Source organism: Sipha flava, unplaced genomic scaffold (genome assembly GCF_003268045.1).
Source record: "Sipha flava isolate LNK unplaced genomic scaffold, YSA_version1 146_pilon_pilon, whole genome shotgun sequence".
In the NCBI taxonomy this organism is placed as follows: domain Eukaryota; kingdom Metazoa; phylum Arthropoda; class Insecta; order Hemiptera; family Aphididae; genus Sipha; species Sipha flava.
Window position 1 is genome coordinate 124,727 of NW_020271776.1, and position 20,154 is coordinate 144,880.

At 29.8% G+C, this 20,154-nt stretch overlaps 1 protein-coding gene and 1 pseudogene across 1 annotated transcript; both read left to right on the top strand.

Annotated features, from left to right (window-relative positions):
* Positions 1-7,068: 7,068 nt before the first annotated feature.
* Positions 7,069-12,971, top strand: LOC112679439 (annotated as a pseudogene).
* Positions 12,972-17,102: 4,131 nt separating this feature from the next.
* LOC112679442 (major centromere autoantigen B-like) lies at positions 17,103-18,831 on the top strand. Its single transcript, XM_025549234.1, has 2 exons — positions 17,103-18,377; positions 18,439-18,831. The coding sequence occupies exons 1-2, from the start codon at positions 18,148-18,150 to the stop codon at positions 18,518-18,520; spliced, it is 312 nt and encodes a 103-aa protein (XP_025405019.1). The 5' UTR covers positions 17,103-18,147; the 3' UTR covers positions 18,521-18,831.
* Positions 18,832-20,154: the final 1,323 nt, after the last annotated feature.

Consider the following 20,154-nt stretch of genomic DNA (forward strand, 5'->3'; position numbering starts at 1 on the left):
TATTTTTTTTCTCTTGTCTTTATTATAATCGATCGCCATTTTTTTTTTTTTTTTTTTTTTTTTTTTATTGAAACTTTGTGTAAGATCGCCATTTTAATATAAATGTTTGTGCGTTCAGCGTATACTCAAACAATAGGTTTAGTTCCTATAAAGACATTGTTAATGTGTAGTATTTATTTTATGAAATAAAATGTGGTCGACCACCAATAGGACGTTCAAATTAAAATCGAAATATGATTCGTGTCAACGGAAAATTTACGTTTTTCCAAAAAAATGGTATGGAACTCTAACATTTTTAACGACCCCACGCGGGACATATACATATATACACTGTAATGATAAATATCGTTGGAATATTGTAACAGTAATTGAGTTTGCGTTCAATTTCTCCCTGTAGACCATCTGCACGTTTTTTTTTTTCTGAAATAATTTATTCTTATATTGGTTTATTTTATTTAATATTATGTAAATTCATATAGTTGTTTGAAAATGCTTCAAAATAATTGAAATTAAATATCTTTTTTTTTTCTAATGAAATAGTTACAAATCGGTGTTTTTTTATTTTTATTATTAATATAAAGCTTTGAAATAAATTATCACTCGAAACCATAGTTTTCAGACGGTTATCTACTCCATAGTCAGACTTTTAGTCATTGTACTTTGTTGATCTGTTAGGTCTGAATCAAATTAGTGTTCTAAGAATTATAACAGGACCACCAATAAAAATACGAAATGATTATAATGTAGTTGAATCTAGATTGCAGATTTAATTTTAATATATTATCATCCTATGTCAACCATAATGGTTCTACGAAGTATAAATATTTCTCCCGAATACTTATTTACTCGCTTTTCCTCCTAGTTTTTCCTTACATTTGTTTTCGTATTACGTATTTTGCGTAGTATTGAAAGTGTATTATCACACATAGGGATCACCCCAGCATGCAAATCACCGATCAGAGCGACGATTAGGCGACATATTTAACTTGATCCACCATCGTCAGTTGTTGTTAATCATTTGACACACGTTTTCTTCGCGCCAAGTTAGTTATAATATTGATTTTTTACACTTTAAATTCTTACACGTTATATCTGAATTGTTAAGACTATTATTATTTATTACACTTATTATAAATAAAACGATCATTATCTTACATCCTTGATAACAATATGTACGATCACGTAAAAATATTGTACCATATTCCATTCTTAGGATATACGCATCAGTGTCCGAGTTGACGACAAAAGCTTGTACTTTCATGCATTTATTTTTCAAGGAAAAAATGTCACTCACACATTTTAATAACAACAATAACTGCCGTTGTCATAAAGATAAATTGGTTTACCCATCAATACTTCTAGCCTAACATACTGAATTGAAGATAATAAGAATCGTAATTTAGAATGATGTGAAAATAATATTTCGTTTGTCCTCTTACATGTGCAGATACACATACACACACACACACACACACACACACACACACACACACACACACACCCATACATATACGTGACAATGTTGGTTAACGAATATTTTCTAGTTTTTCCATATCAAAAAAATGAAAATAAATAAATACCTACTAGAAAAGGGCTACATGAAGATACACTGCCACCAAAGATTAAAAATAGCAATTTATATTTTTTTTTACGTCAAAGCAGTGCTGCGTGTAACTCAGCAAAGTATACTGTAGTATTTTAAGGTGCTTATTTTTTTAATTTATTTTTTCCACCATAGTCGATATTTTATGGAGTGAATGATGATTGTCGCCGAGTTCAGAACCCACAATATTTCTATAATTTATAAATAATGTAAAACGTGACGGTAACTACAGCATGTTCGATAAAAATATAAGAACTACATTTTAAATTCGAATATACTCAAATTAGAATAATAATATGTATGATAATATTATGAAGAAAATATATAATTTTAAAGCTATAAGAGACCAACTATGGCTGAACGGTTTAAAAATCGTTTGACGCATGTATTCGCGAAAACGTGTATTTAGTCGAGAGAAACGATTAAAAAGGTTAAGTAGGGATAGTACTTAATGAAAACAGGGGTTTTAAATGTGGCTGTTTATAATTATTTCAAATTAATTCATATGGAGGTATTCGTCATAATAATGGTCCACCCGATACCTGTATTCAATCATTATTTTTTTAATTTATTTAATATTCATTATATTATGTGAAAAACAATATGGTAAATATATTGTGTCACATTAAAATAGTATCCAAATAAGCATTTTTTAATATTATTAAATCATTATTGTTCTGTATCGTTTATTAATCCTTCATTCGCTATAACTGCAGATTTTAGTATCTATGATGGATATCCCTATAGTGACTTATTCAAGTGTAGATTTTTTTTTTTTTAATAGTAAAACTGAAAAAAAATATATATTACAAAATAATAATCTGAAAACTACTACGCGAATATGTGTACCAGTGAGGTGCCCACGTCAAATTCGTCACGTTCAGATGAATGCTTTGGTACGTGTCGTATTTGAAATACTCGGGCTTAATAATACTACAATGAAAGCAAATTGGATTTTCTTTTTTTTTTTTCAATCAATGGAACTTTTCTAAAAATTTTATCCATCAACAGCACTAGGACTGTTGTAATAATAAATATTTTAGTCAGCGTTTCAAGGAAATATTCACAAGTTAATAATTTTCGTTGTTATGACGTAGGAATATTATGATATGATGTAAAAAATATAAAACCATCGGACGGTGGGTATTTCTATTAGGTCCTTACCTATACCGTATTCCGAAGACGAACGTCGTGTTTTGTTTCGCAAAAACTGTCTGAGCATGTAGTCGAGAAAATCGAAGAAGTACCGTAAATCCTAGATTGTTAACCACCACGACGCAGTATCGTTAAAAAAAATCTATACGAAATTGAATTGGAATTTTTTACTGTTTGAATTTGAATTGCATATCAGTCAACTCATATTGTGCGTGTTCAGATTTCAAAGACATAACCCATGACGTTATAATACGATGGTAATAACTAGGGCTGGCATTTTGATGTAAATGCATTTTTTTTTTCTAATGTCACAACATGTGGTTTCATAAGAAGAAAAAAGTTCCAAGTGTTACTGATTAATTTAATGCAGTTTTTATTTAGCATTTTATGACATATTTAAATTTATATTCATTTTTATGGCATATTTTGCAATTTTTGTGGCATTTTTTAAGGTTTTAGAGCAGCATTTATCTATAAATTCTTAAATATTAGAATGCTTGATTGTGCGTATCGGCATTTGTTCGCTCAAAATTTTCACGTTTAGTCTATTAGTTAAATCCATTAAATAGGTAAACTAATAAATACGAGAATATCGAACCATATAAATCGTTGTAATTTTTTTGAGTCTGAATAAGGATGTCGTTATAGGAAAAAAGTTGAGAAACACTATGTAGTAAACATGATAATAGGAAAAATTAAATAAAGTGATCGACCATGACACAGAGATCACATTGGAATCATCGAGATCGGTTGGCTTTACAATGGAACATAATCATTCGTTAACACACGTCTCGTTAGACAGTTAGAGTGCATTGTTTTTTAACCCGGGAGCATCGCATGGACAAGCAGAAACATTAAAACGCTTAAGCATGAAAATAGCATTTGATTTAGATTTTTTTTTTTTTTTCATAGACAAAAACAAATGTATATAATTCGAAAAGTTTTCTTCGCGTAAAGGGCTAGTTATTCATTCCATAAATGATAAAATATTGGTAACTATTACAATCCCGATTATAAGGTTAATATATTATATATATTGGTGTTTATTTCAAGAAAGGATTGCTTTGGATAATATACGTTAGTGCCTATATACGATCAGCCACAAGGATACAAGTCAAATGATGACTATTTCTTAATGGAATGTTTTTATTTTCTTAATATACGTAAATAAATGATATTCGAGGATGCCAATGAGAAAGGTCAAGTGGCTTTAGCGATCAGGGTGAAGAAGGAAATCAATATTATAAGTTTATGTGTAAAACGACATTATCAAACACGTTTACGAATAATCATCAATTAATTACTCTAAAAAAAATAAAGCCTCTAGTTATAACTGATTATTGCTCGGAAAAAAAAATCAGTCATCATTTCCATCCACAAATAGGAAGAGACCATAATTATCCCGAAAACTACTGACTGATCGCACTACTTTCCTCCCTATCCAAAATGTACGAGTGGATTATTCTTACTCATTTACGAAAAGCACTTCATGTCTAAATCAGATTACGAAAAATCGCCTCCAGACTAAACTTTAATACATACAACATACTTTAAAACTGACCAATCTTTCTCGTTAGATCAGTTAAAGATTTAACAGTCACATTCAGACAGCTTCTCTTTTCCTCGACGTGGAAAGTCTGGCACGAAAGCTTCCTGTACAAACTCACCCAGAGGTGTTCCCATAGGGTACACTAAATATACGCCGTATACTCTTAAGATTTTTTTTCAATATTATGGGTATACTGCGTATACTCTCAATCAAAATCGATATTATATGATTATATCGATCCATATTTTGTGATATATATAATAGGTACTTCATAGTAATAATGGTACGTTTTTTCCGTCGAATCTTTAGATTATTTTTACGATGTATTTATTGTTTTATGAATGGCTGGGCGATAACACACCAGAATGGTGATTGCGGGGCTATAACAAACCAGTTCCCTAAATTTATAACTGGAATAAACACAATAGCCTTTAGTCATAGCTCATAATCTTTAGATATTCAGATACCAGGAAATTTCGTATCGCGTACGGTGAAAGAAGTGGTGTACACAATTAATCACTAATCAGTTTATCCGTTACCAGTTTACCACCAACACGTAAAATTTATACGATTGCACTTTGTGCGGCCTACTGTTTAACTTAAACGTAAATAAGTAAGTTATAAATTGTAATATTAATTATAATTTACTAAAGTAATATTTGTCTTTGAGAAGTTTTATTAAACTCAACATTTAGTTTAATAAATTGTCCTATACTATATAACAACATATAACTATATAGAAATAGTACTGACTTTAAAGTGTTCTTTTTATTAAAATATGACTTCAAATTCTAAACGCGCAGGCGGCACACTTGATAAGTTTTTTATACCACTGTGGGATTTAAGTAATAAAAATCACTTACAATTTAATGTAATTAAAGTAGACACTATATTATATAAATATGTATGTACAAATATCGATACGCGTTACAATTGCGGAGGAGTTGCCGAATATATCGCGGATTATACTCACGGACTGATTAAATGAGCGTCGGACCAGCCGGTATATATACGAGTATATCGGCGTCGATTGTCTAGAACATTCTCGAAATTACCTTAACGAGATAATCATCGCATATTCTAGAATATGGGATTTCCCCTTATCCACTGACAATATTGTAAACAACTTGGACGATTCGCGGTGCGTTATTTACGTCACCACACCACGAGAAAAAAAACTAAAAGCACTATTAATATTGATATTTCTGGTAATAGTTCATTTTTAGTAACGCCCAATGAAAATAGTTTTGATTTTTCTGTTGATAGTCAAATCAAGATGTATTGAAAGTATCCAACATTTGGCCGACATTATGGACATAAGAACAGGTGATACAGTTTCATGGAAAAAATCCATGGTCAAATAGTAAAAATGGAAAACTAGGATGTAATACTTGTATTCAACTAAAAACAGTATTCAGTTTCAAAAATTTAACTCGGATAATAAAGTTCGAATTTCATCTGAGTGGGTAGGCTTTGAAATAGTAGCAGCTGCGAATAGTAGAAAAAATCAATTGGCTTCATTGAGAAATAAAATTAAACAACATTTAGAAAGCAAAGCTCATGTGTTAGCAGAACACATATTAATGAAAAGCTCAAACAAAATATGAGATAAGATGTTCGAATATATATCTGAAACAGAAATGGATTCCATGACTTGACTTTTTAAAACAGTATATTATTTAGCAAAAAATCACCGTCCCCTTATCTAGTTTGAAGAACTAGTATAATTACAACAAAGCAATGGATTAGACTTAGGCTCTTCCTTACATAGCAGAATAACTGCCACTCGAATGGTAAATGTCATTGCAAAGGAGATGAGCAAATGACTTATTTCACGTCTCATACAGTCGAATTCGAAATTTACCATAATGGTGGACGAATCGACAACGTTGAGTACCAAATGCACACTAATTGTATATATTTTATCATATATCGATACAGAAATGCCAATTGTAGCATTTTTAGACCGGATTGAGTTAAATAGACAAGATGCTGAAAGTATTGAGAAAGCTCTTTGGTCAAGTTTAAAATGTAATGGAATATCATCATCGTTTGCATTAAATAATTGGATTTCGTTTGCCAGTGACGGCGCAAGTGTGATGATAGGTAAGAAAGGTGGAGTTGCTACTAAACTGTGTGAGAAAATTCCCAATCTATTTACTTGGCATTGTTTATGTCATCAACTCGAACTCTCAGTATACGATGTTATAAAATATTGTACTTAAGTATCCCGTTTCCACAGCTTAATGGACAAACTATATGCTTACTATCATCAAAGTCCCAAAAATTCAAGGGGCTTGGACAAATCTTGTGTTGAAGTAGGCATAGAAATTAAAAAAATCGGTCGCGTCTTGAACGTACGTTGGCCTGCAAGCAGTTTTCGAAATATAAAGGCCGTATGGAATAATTATCCTGGAATATATTACATGTTAATAAAGAACATGATGCGATATCAAATGGCATACGAAGTAAATTAGAATCCTCTTCTTTTTTAGAAGAACTTGGACTCTTTTACGATGTTCTTTCTGAACTTGCAATGTTATCTTGCAAATTACAGTCCAGAAAAACAACCTTAATGCGTGCCCAATCGGAGATGAATAGAACCATTAGAATTTTAGAAAGTCTGAAAGCTCAACCAGGACAAAAAGAAAAGGAAATTATAGAAGCTATTCAGAAAGGGTATCATAAATATGTCAATATTATAATAAAAAAATCAAGAGGAATCAACAGGCTACAATTTTTGCAGAATCTAGTTGACAGAATGCGGCATCGCTTATTTGATGACTCAAAAGATAGCACAATCCTAGAATATCTTCAAGTAATGAAAATTTCAAATTATAATAATATTAAATTTAAATTTTACAATTATTTAAACAGCATAAATGGCATTTAAATTAAATGTTTTTTAGGTGTTTGATGAAGTGTTCAAAACAGCAACTAATGATGCCAAGGGAGAAGATGAAGTTAAAATAGTATCACAGAAATTAGGTTTATCCGAATTTGAAAGTGTAGTTGACTTCCGTTTAAGAAATGCTTCATAAAGTTTCATGAAGGCGTTAACCATACTCCCGACTTCAACAGCTGATTGCGAACGAGGATTTTCAGATATGAACTTGACAATAACTGATTTGAGGACTAGTTTATACATTGAAAATGTGTCAGATTTGAAGTTCATCTCTACTAATGGTCCTTCAGTTGCAGATTTCAATCCACGACCTTATGTGAAGATTTGGTTGAAAGATCACCGTTCAGCAGTTTCAGCTCCACGAGGTAAAGAACGACAAGAATCAAACGATGAAAATAAGTTGCAGAAAATGTTTTTTATCAATGTATTTTCCTAATTTTTTTAATATTTGTAAAAATTGACGAAATAATATACGTAATATAAAGAGGATATATAAAAAATCTGGTTTAAAATTTTTTCCATGTTATTGACACGCTATTTATCGGCTTTACTCCTATAAACCATAAGAAAAATATTTTTATTGTATTAAATGTTTATATTTGATGATACGAGTATAGTATACCAGGGGTGACCAGCGAGAAGCGAGAAGAGACTCGCGAGCCACAAAATATATTAAGAAATATGGAAGAGCCAAAATGTAAAAAAAAAAAGGTCATAGTATGGCCGCGGTTTGGTCACCCCTGTAGTATACTCTCAAAAAAATTAATGGGAACACCTCTGAACTAACCCATACCTAAATTGTTTTCGGAAGCTCCTTCGAAATGAATTAAGGTCTTGTAAGTATAAATGACATGTGATTGTTATATAATTTATGAGGTTTTTTTTTTTTTGTAATTCAAACCGTTAAAACCCGTTTTAAAAAAAGAAAAAAGTAATTAAAATTTTTTCTCATCTGTGAACACAGCATTTATTTTTATACTGCCACAGTAAATTGTCATCTAATCATCTATGGGCATGAACATTAAATGTTATCACAAATTGAGTAATTAAAATAATTAGTGTATGCAACGAACCAAGTGAAATATTGTGAAAATGAGCATAAAAAACGCGCGACAAACGCAAAAATAGTATTACACCTCGATTTGTACGAGAATTTTTCAAAAAATACAACTAGAGCGTATATTTTTAAACTTAAGATAAAATTTTAAAAACAATTTGAATAATCCAAGATTTTTTAAATAAGAAATTATTAAAAAGAAAATCATTGGGTTATCCATTGAGTACACACATTTACTGTTTACCTCATCCATTTAAAAAGTTCTGTATATTTATTGTGTTTGTCATGACTCTTTAGAGCAGTAAAAGTGTTTCGATTTTCAACTTTACGTTTGTTTCTGGTAGCGAATCGCAACTAATTAGTACCTTAGGTAGGAGGGGAGATAAAAATCAAAAAATGTATGTGTGTTATATATTATCTGGTACGATTGGTCCACAGTTATGTGATTTACCTAAAAAAAAAAATATTTTTTTTTTTATCTTAATAGCATATACTGATTTTTATGTAAAAATTGAATTATTATATATATTTTATTTTTATTTAGATAATTATTCTACAAATCATCTCTTTATACATACACTTATGAATTAATATATCTCGAAAAATTAGGGTAACGCCATCGGCAATAGACGCGGGTGACAAATCGCATAATATAATACGCAAGACCACAATCGTCCCCGGACGTTACCGTTATGTAATATCTTGGACATTTGATACACGATTATCATAATCATTTTCGTCTCACGTCCTTCCACTTCAACGCGCGTGCGTTTAACTGCGATGAAAATATAAGGGTCAAGGTTTAAAATCAGATGCATAAGGGTTGAATGGATTTTTATAACGTACCGTTTGAAATGTTCACGTATGGATCGAAGAACGAATGTTCGATCAGTGTTATAACAACTGTATCTGGACTACGTGCGCAACAAAGAGTCAGTTATCTGAGCAATCCGCTTCGGATTCTTGTACGAGGTTAGGGTTGACGATCGAATTCTTGGTACATCACAAACCCGGGGTCTCCGGTAGAAATATTTCCTCTTACCGGAGAGGCCGACAATATCCTAGCACAATACGACCCCAGCAAGGGAGTATATGTGACTTATTACACGAGTAATCTTTGCAATAACAAAATGAAAGAATTATTAAAGTCCGATGGCATTCATTCACACGGTGTTTCTGTAGGTATTGTTTCGCGATAACTGCACATCTTAGCGTAAGTGCATATTAAGACGAAGCGCGCTACAACAGCCGGTTTTGTTCAAATCTAGGAATCAAAAAAGTTGCCACCGCCAGCAAGACGAACATATTGATAATATGAAAATACTATATCAAAACGGGTGGTTAATACGTTATAGAAACTAGAAGATTTTACTGTCCAATTCAGCAATATCTGTGACGTTGACATTTTTCTTTTTCTCAGATATATATATATATATATTTAATGATATCTAATATTAAACTTCGATGACCAGGGAAATAATTCTTATTTATGATATTGTAGTACCTTCAACACAACATATGTTGCGCGACGAACTGCATGATATGTAAAATAGAAATTTACATGATAGAGAGACGAGTTGTGTATTATATTACAGTTTCTTTTCTCGCAATTAAAGTTATTATTTGATAATAAATATGTTACATTTTTTACGTTGAATAATTACTGCAACAAAATGTATTCCGAAAATGCCCGAGATTATTACTTCATTACCATTATTTAATTGTCAATGTATTCGCCCACGATTGTCAGCGTTTACCGCTTCTCTAACGATCTATATCGAGCCTTCAATGCGACGTAATACAATTAATGTCGCGCGTTAAAAAATGTTAGTGCATTATTGTCACAAATGAGTTTCATCGCATCATAACCGATAGAATATGACAACATATTTATTTGCAAAAAGAACACTCCCGGAGATCGAAAAAAAAAAATTTCTTTGCGACTACGTCGTCCGTCCATCCATTGTCTATCCGTCAACAACAGAAACTGTGCTAATTCACTCGTCACAGTTATTGCATTCTGAATGATTAATGAGACCGCGTGCAAATGACCATTAATGTCATTACACTTTCATTAGCGGGGTAGCTCTCTCTACCTGCACGTGTAAATATAGTGACGTGTATTCATTCGATTGTTCATTAATATTTAACGTCAACGAATATTATATTATAATAAATTGCATTATGATTTTGATTACATCATTTTCGGCCGTTTTTTTTTCACCCTTCCGCCGACGAAACTGTAGTTTCGCGGGAACGCGTTTCGAGAATTCGTACGTTGACGAAAACAATGTATAATACAAGTGCGCATGGCTATGAAAAAATGTTACATAGAACGTGCAAGTTGATCCGTTGGCACCTGTTGACTGGCCGTTGCAAAAGTCTATACCGTTATTCGAGCTTTAGGCAACTATTGCGACAAAAAAAAAAAATGCGTGATATATTGCCACCACGTCCTATCGATTGTACTTGTGACATCAGTAGCGGCGAGAAAAAATGTCATAAAGTCATCTCCTTATTCGTATCGTCGTGTTTCGTAACTGTCATGTCGAAGTATCGCATGCCGGTCGTTTTACCGCTTCGCAGGTGGCACGGCTCCATTGACCCAACCAAAGGGTCCACGACAAAAAAAAAATGTTTCGAGTTCGATGTACATCAGCTGCGTAGAAATATTATTACTACTGTTGGTTACGACAAAATATCCCGGTAATAAAATCTCGGTCTACATATCATTTAAATAAAATGCACCGTGAAAAACAGAATTTTAATTAAAAATTTATATTGAAATGAATTATATTACGAATGATTAGAAAGGAAATATTGAAAATACTAATTTTATGATATTACAGCGTTCGTTATTATTACATTGTATTGTTATAATTAATATCATTCATAGAAAAGGTCAAGTAATACTCTTCGTCTATACCACACAACGTAGAGAAATCTCTACACTCACAATTTCGAAATAATATAAAATTTGATGCTAAGTCAGTATATTTTTTTGTTGCGTTTACATTTTGGATTGGTAATTTCTTCAAATATAGAAAACAACTTCAGAGATGGGTACGAGAGCAAGAGCTGATAACTATTTGATTTTTTTAATTATTAGTATACCTCGGGTCGGCAATGGTAAACAATTAGGGATAATTTTGCTGAGTTATTTTAACGTGCTAACATAAATCTTGTGATGATTGTTGTGGATTGCGAGTTCTTGTACGAAATAATTTCCTCTTTTACGTGTATTTTCCTGTATGGAGAATACACTAAACGATCCACTAACGGTCTTCTTATTACTAAAGATACGTGTCACAATTTAAATTTTCTCAGCGAAGATAAAAGACTGATTAAATAACACGGAAACATAGGTAAATGTGGTTTAGCTATCAGAATTGTTAAAAATGCTCACATTTTTTCCATTGCGTGGTTTGAAAATGTTATGAACCCTTAACCAACTATTGAATGTACGTGAAGTTGTCCCTCCGAACATCTTCGATTGAATCCGGACCTACCCCTAAATTTAGTAACCGACATCAAATGATTTGTAACCGAACAGTTTCCGAGAAAACTCAATTTCCATTTCGGCGGCTAACATTTTATTAACTTACTATAGCAATTGCGTAATTCTCCATAATTGCAGTACTTTGAAAGTTCGAAACTCTTTTGATTGCTAAATATACATGTTTCATACAAAAAGAAATTATATGTAAGTATCTTCTTAAGGTTTATCATTTGCATCTGACTCACAAAACTTTTCTCTTACCTGACAAAGTTAATAATTTCCTCAAAAGAAAAGCTAGTGTTTGATACTTGCATGGTGTTTCATCACATTATCCAATTGTATTTATTTAAATTTTATATGATAGACATTTTAGAACTTAATATTTAGTAGATAACATTTTAAATTAGTTATCTACTATTATTTGTCGTCTGAATAAAATATAAAATGTGTAAGTAACTAAAATAATATTTTAGCTACTTATACTTATAATCTACTTTAAGTCATATTGCTGCGTACCTACAGTTTTTCTTAAAAACAATTACATAAAATGTAAACTAAAATAGAATAGTAGAACTGTTTGGGTGAAATCTTTGAAATTTTTTTAAAATCTAATAAATTGTTTTAAATTATTTTTATTTTTACAACATAAAATATATAAATTATATTAAAGAATTCTGAATTGAAAATGTTTAAACGTTTTAAAAATGTAAGGCCATTCGAAAACATTTTAATGATTGTAATTAGTATACTGGGTATCATGCTGTAATGTACTACACAATTAATGCATTCTATGGTATCGACTCATATCGGCTTACTGCTAATAAGATAAACAAGATAAATATAAATATAAATCACTGACAGAAATATTATACATGACAGGAAATTTTTATCTTAGTACACAACTACTGTTTGGTACGGGAGTATTTTATTTGCGATATTATTGTTCGTGATGATATCCACCAAGATTTAACACAATGTCAAATAACTCCTGTAAACTACCTAACTGTCAATATTTGTGCATCAGACCATGTCTGTTGTTAGTCCTATATAACTGTATATTATTAGGTCTGTGATCTAAATATAAAAAAAATATATACTGATGAATATAGTGATGAAACTTTGGTATCTTCCGATTCACTCAAAGCGACTGAAAATTGGCATGGCAAGGGTAATTCACAAGATCCAAAAGCTACTAAAATCTAAAGATGGAATTATCAATAAAAAAAAAAATTTCGAAATCGCATGGATCAAAATTCAGATATAGAAAGGATTCTAACTAGTGTTAGGAATAAATAGTGCAAAATTTATCAAGATAAAGATGAAAGATAATATATTCAAATTTATCTAGATAAAGATAAAAGATAATTTCATTTTTATTTAGATAAAAAAAATATATTTTCAAAATTTTTTATTTTTTGGTCAATATTTCATATTTGTAATAATATCTATGAAGACTCAATTATAATCATTATTATCAATAGGTATCTAGGTGTTTAATATTTATTGTAGTAATGTAGTGTATCATTAAGCAGTACTTATATACTTATATGTATTATATTTAATGATAGTTATTTACTAAAATATTACATAAAAAAAAAAAAAAATGAAAATTGCTCTGTACGTATCAGGATGATAACAGAATACATAAAAAATTATTTTAAGTTAGCAATATTGTTTTTCATATAATCTTAATTTGATGATTTTCATTATTCTATAAGTACTTACGACTTTACGGGTTTCAAGAGTGAAGTATTGACTATTCAGCGTATGAATAACACGTGTTTACTAAAATGAAATACTTATTATACTTGGAACATCCGTGGAAAAATAAGAAATTAAGTTTAAAAATATCTATAATATTTTTCCGACATGAAAATACAAACGAAATGTCATACCAAGAAATAATTACTTATTAATAATACATGAACTATGATTATAAATACAAAATTTATATATATATATAAAAGAAAGTCGGGTTAATTACAGAATTTATAATTCAAGAGCGGCTGGACCGATTTTTATGATCTCTGATTTGTTGGATTCGTCTCCGTATAAGAATAAAAATAACACTAATATTTGCAAGAATACAGAGAATTTTCTAGACAAGTAAAAATTTTATTTTAGATAAGTAATTAGATAACTTAGCATTATTTATCTAGATAATATAAAAGATGACAAAAAATTTATGTAGATAATTCCCAACATTGATTCTAACTAGGAAAAATACCCAGTCGAATTTGAACTCATTACGCATGGCGCTAAACAAATATCTAGCTCTGAATACACGTTCATTGGATACAGCCGTTGTCATAATAGCTATAGCGTACATAGACTTTCAGTCATATAGAAACTTTGAATATTATAGTTAAAACCATATGCTTAATTTCAATACAAAAATAGCCCTATATGGTTCAACAAAAAATACCAATAAAAAACGGTTAGTTATGCTGAAAAATATTTTCGGCGAGTTCAAAAACATTACAAATTTAAAAATAATAGATGCACGTTGTAACGTATCGTTGTTGTTACTGAGCTATGAAAAGAAGTTACATCTGCAATTGAAAAGATAAAAATGTTCAGATGATTATAGTATAAATAACACAAACCAATTGCTAACATGACCATTATTCTTCGTTATACCGACGATCAATTCAAAGTTTTACAAAAAGCTCTAATTAACTACTTTTCATTACAAACCTGTGATTGTGATCATTGTGATAGGTCAATTTCATCAACTAAAATACTAATGGATTACATTTTCATCGAATGAGATATGTATCAGGAAGATCAGAAAGAATTTTTTAGAATTACAATAAGATAGGGTGACCATACGTCCCGTTTAAAACAGGATTGTCCCTTTTTTTATCACTATGTTCTGTTGTCCGACAAATTTTGAATGGGACGCTTTTTGTCCCGTTTTTAAAATAGGATCCCGTTTTAATCCCGTTACTTCCATAAAAATTGTAAACCAAGAGTAAAAGAAAAAAATAAATAAAACATGTCATATAGTGCATATATATGTACTGCGAACTCATGTGCGAGACTTCTAACGAAATCGATATTAAATACGAATAGTTTACCAATATATAGTACTATTTATAATCAACGATATTCGATATAATATGTATATTAGGTAAATTAATCAAAAAATCGAACATAGTCGTGCAGTAACGTGTGTACATTACAACGATCTTGTGTTACTAATGTTATAGCCACTGTGTATCAGTTATTTTTATTTAAATTGTTGCGAGTCGTTAGTGTTATCACTTTTATTGTTTTTTTTTATAATGCCTAACAGAAAATATACTTTCACTGTACCTTTGCAGATTAACTAATGCAGTAATAAAAAGAATATTTTCAATCACAAATATTTTATGAACGGACGAAAAAAATCGTTTTATCGTACCAACTGTCAAAGCAATAATAATTCTTAAAAATAATTTTAAAAAATATTTCTGTAATGATTTTTATGATTTTTTTGTGAACACAACCAAAACTATTAAATGCAATCAGTTCATCGAAATAATATAATGTCAAAAGACGTGATGAAAAAAAAACAATTGACATAAACTCAATAAAAATAAAGAATATTTTAAGTGATTTTTTTCTATCTCTCAACAAAAAAAGATTGCAAATCAATGTTTTATTAAAATATTAAACTAATTAAAAATTATTTTTATTCCATATAATATTGAAGTTAAAAAAATATGGTCTTTTTTTTTGAGAACATATTTGTCCAGTTTTTTTTTTTTATAAATATGGTTACCCTACCCTAAGAGATCAAGATTAATAAGTATACATAATGTATATTATGTGTAAAGAGCGGATTTAATTGATATTGTAATTTTTTATTGATACCCAGTAAATCAAATCTGATCAAATATGTATACGAAACAGATTAATTACAGTCATCCTATTTAATTTAATAATGCAATTTTTTGTAATTATTGCAATTTTTGTATATTTCACGTGATAAAATATACAAATTATTATTTCCAAAATGATTTTACATAAAAAATACAACTACGACGTAAACTTTTACAAGTAGTTAAATGTAGTTTAGGATTTTTAAAATTATATTTATCTGAGTTATCCACAAAACTCACAAGTTTAGAAGAATCAAATAGTCAATTACTTTATAGTTTAAACATATTTAATATAAATACTAAATAAATAAATAAATAAATACAAAACAAATACCAACTAAATAAAAATATTTAGTATAAATATTTCTATAAATATTCCCGGTCCCAATGGAAAAATAGTTAAAGATAAAAAAAGTTAAATAAATAAATAATAATAGTTATAGTTAAAGATAAAGTAAAATGCCTAAGAATAAAATGAAGGATATAAAACTATTAAAAATTACTCTGAGATTATGACAGGAAATCAAAATGTTTATTTAGATACATCACTCAATTTTTTAAATTATTTTAAATATGCATCTATAACAAGTGTCGATGTTGAGCGTACTTTTTCATTATATAAACATATTTTAAATAACAGACGATACGATTTTTAAGAATACAATTTAAATATGTATATAATTATAAATTTTAATTTAGAAAAATTATATATTTTGTAAATATTATATTGATGTCCATAATATTATTTAAGTAAGTAATTAATGATTATATATTTGATATGATTTTACTATGTAATTTTAATGTATTTCATTGCAATTTTAACATATTTACACTGCAAATTTGATACATTTTCATTGCAATTTCAACATCTTTTTAGTGCAGTTTTAAGATAACCTTGATAATTCGAACCTCTATAAGTTGAATTTTCGATAATTCGAAGGAATGCCTTTGCTCCGGCCTTACAATATATGATATGTGTGATAAGTTTTCTTGATAATTCGAATTTCGCTAATTCAAATTTCTCTATAAGTCGAAATATTTTTAGTCGAATTTTGGCTTATAACTCGAATTTATATAATAATATATATATACATAATACGTACATATTTTGATAAGTCGAAGGTCAAATAACCAAGTGTATTATTATAAATACAGGTAATCGTGATCGAAAACTGATTAATATTATCAATCTAATCTTTATCTAATGCTTAAAAGGTACAGTTATAAATTCAACGATATAATACGATTTAATGTCTATATCTCCGATAAATTACGTTTATCTACTATATTAAGGCTAGTCGCTGACATGCAATTTTCAGTTGTACGATAGTTGCGCAACAGTTTCATCATACCGCACTCACAAATGTAACTGTATTATCATGTCACATTATACATAGGATGTAATCGCGTAATCGAACGATTTGTGACAAAAGACAAACTTATTAGTTGGTCAAACTGATTAGTTGCATGTGAGCTGACTGTCATTTATCACTGTGGAAGTCACCCATGCGATTAAACTGTTGCGCAATTGAAAATTGCATGTCAGCGACTAGCTTTATTGTACATTTATTATTGGTAAAATTATACGTCAATTGAACTACGAAATGTATACGTCGAATATTTAATATAATGCTGTCACAACAAATGTTGAGTTTATCTTGTGATTTTGTGAAGTCAAGATGGAAAAACGTTGTTTAAAGTCTTTAACAATCAGTGATAAAATAAAAATTATTGATGAACTCAAAAAAAGAGTGAAACGCAAAAAAGATATCGCGAGTGAATTCGGTATTCCTGTTAGTACTTTATCGACTATATTGAAGGATAAAGACAAAATTCTCAAAGCAGTTAAAGAAGCCTCATGTTTATCACGCTGGAAGAGATTTAAAGCATCAAGTTTCCCAGAAATTGAGCATGCTATGACGGAAATGGATGAAGCGAGTAAGAGATTATAATTTACCCATTTCAGGACCGTGAATTCAAGAAAAAGCTGCAGAGTTTGCAAAGAATTTAGGCCTCACATTTCTATTCCGGATTGGCTGGAAAAATTTAAATCAAGGAACGGAATTGTAAAAAAAATCATATCAGGTGAGAGTGGTGCGGTGTCTGAAATTGACTGTAAACATTACCGAATAAATGTAAAGTGTAGACCTAATAAAAATTTGACATTCAAAGGAGATACTTGACATGGAGGGAATAAGAGTAAAGAACGTGTAACAGTAATGGTAGGAGCTAATATGACTGAAACAGAAAAATTAAAATTACTCGTGATTGGAAAGTCAAAACAACCAAGATGTTTCAAGAAAAAGAACGGGGCATCGTTACCAGTCACATACGAGTACAATCAAAAAGCATGGATGTTATCCACCATCAATAAATCTTGAATATTCGACTTGGATAAAAAATTTTTCAACAATAAAATAAAAGTGCTTCTCTTTGTCGATAATTGCTCTGCACATCCAAAAACTCTTTTGCATGAACTAAAAGCAATACAGGTAGTATTTCTGCCACCAAACATGACATCCAAACTACAGCCAATGGACCAAGGAATCATAAAAAATATAAAGCATCATTATCGGAGAAGTAAAATGCAAAGAAATTTGCGAAGAATAGATTCTGGACTTGAGATAGATAACATAAATCTCTTAGAATCAATTGAATTACTGCATAAGTCTTGGGGAGCAGTCACACAGTTCACAATTGCAAATTGTTTCCATAGAGCCGGCTTTACAAAAGATATAAATAAGTTGTTTATTTAATTAATATGTTTCTATGATTTTTAATTTTGTATTACTTTCGTCTTATAGAAACTCAAGAACATATGGAGGAAGAACCAGTCGAAGAAGAAAATCCAATAGAGTGGGGTCGATACCAGCAGCTTTTTTCTGAGACTAGTACAGTTGAATTCCAACATTTTGTTGAGGTGGATTCTGATGTTATAACAATATAATATTTTACTGATGATGAAATACTGAACGATTTGAAGTTCCAAGAAATGCTTAACGAGTCAAGTGGGGAGGAGTCGGATATTGATGATGATGAGGAATTGCCTAAAACTTCTCTTGCCCAGGTATTAGATAGTTTACAGTTTGTCCGTAAGTACATTCAAGAACAACCAGAAATTGGAGATGAGATTTTTTCCGCGCTAAACGTTATTGGAAACTTTACAGATAGGTAAAAAAAAAAAAAAAACAATTAAAAATATCAGATTTCTTTAAAAAATAGTTCTACTTTAATCATTATATTTTCTTTATAACATACAATTTATACATATACATATTTATTACTTTATACTTTTTTAGAAATTTTAATACAATATACATACCTACATACATTATACATTTATTAGTAAATATATAAATAAATAAATTATAAAATGCACTATTTGTGTTTTAAATAAAATAATATTTTTGCTAGCTCGAATTTTTTTTTTTTTTACCGATTTGAGTTATCGAGGTTTCACTGTATTTTAAATGCAATTATATCCGGTATTTAATTATGTGTAATAGTTAACTGCAAACATAAAACGCTTGATTTTTTTTTTTATATAGATTCATATTTTTTGGTTTGGTAGCATATAATTCGAATCGCTATGTTTCACGTATCAATGGTCAATCAACATTTGGGAAACTCACAATCAGGGGCGGACTGGAAGGTAAACGGCCCAGTATTCTACACCAATAAACGGCCGGCCCAAAACGTTTATACCATCCTTAACCTACTGGCCATTTTTTTTTCGGATACCTAGTTTATCAAATATATTATATATAACATACCTACTTCTTCGTCTTGTAGTCTGTAGAACTCCTGAAAATATACTAAATACTTACCTTATTGCGATTATAACAATAATTGTACTAAATTAGTGGTGCACAACCTGGGGGTCGCGAAATTTTATTAGGGGGTCGCCAATAAGTTTACACCAAATGAAAAAGTTATTTATTGTGTATTATTTTATAGTTTTATACAATATACAATTATTTTGTATCGTTGATGGTTGTATCAATCTTAATATTATATTTTATCTTAATATTGTAATAACAAGTTCTATTGAATTCTGGGTTATCTTGCAAATACATTTGAAAAACTAAATTGTCTAAATTTAAAAAAAAACACACTATTGGTCTTTTGCATATTTTTCTGGAGAGGTAATTTTATCGGCGCTCACTAGTTGGGGCCCGAAGACTCTTATTTAGTCTATTTGAGTCCCGGTGTTTTTTAGGTAGTATATCAGTTGAGCCCCATGATTGTACTATTCTAGTTGGGTCCGTAAAAAAAAATATTTCCCTTCTCATTTTCACAGACTTGTACTGTCAGTTATCTATAAATTATAACACAGGTATGAATTTTTTTCTTTTTTGAGTTTTTAATTTATAGTTAAGTTAAGTTTTCTAGTATATAATTACTAAATAAAAATTAGAATACCGATATATGGTAAATAAATAAAATCATTAAAAAAATTAAAAATTTACAATTGGTACACATTTAAACGATGGAACTTTGATAAACTCAAATCTATTAAT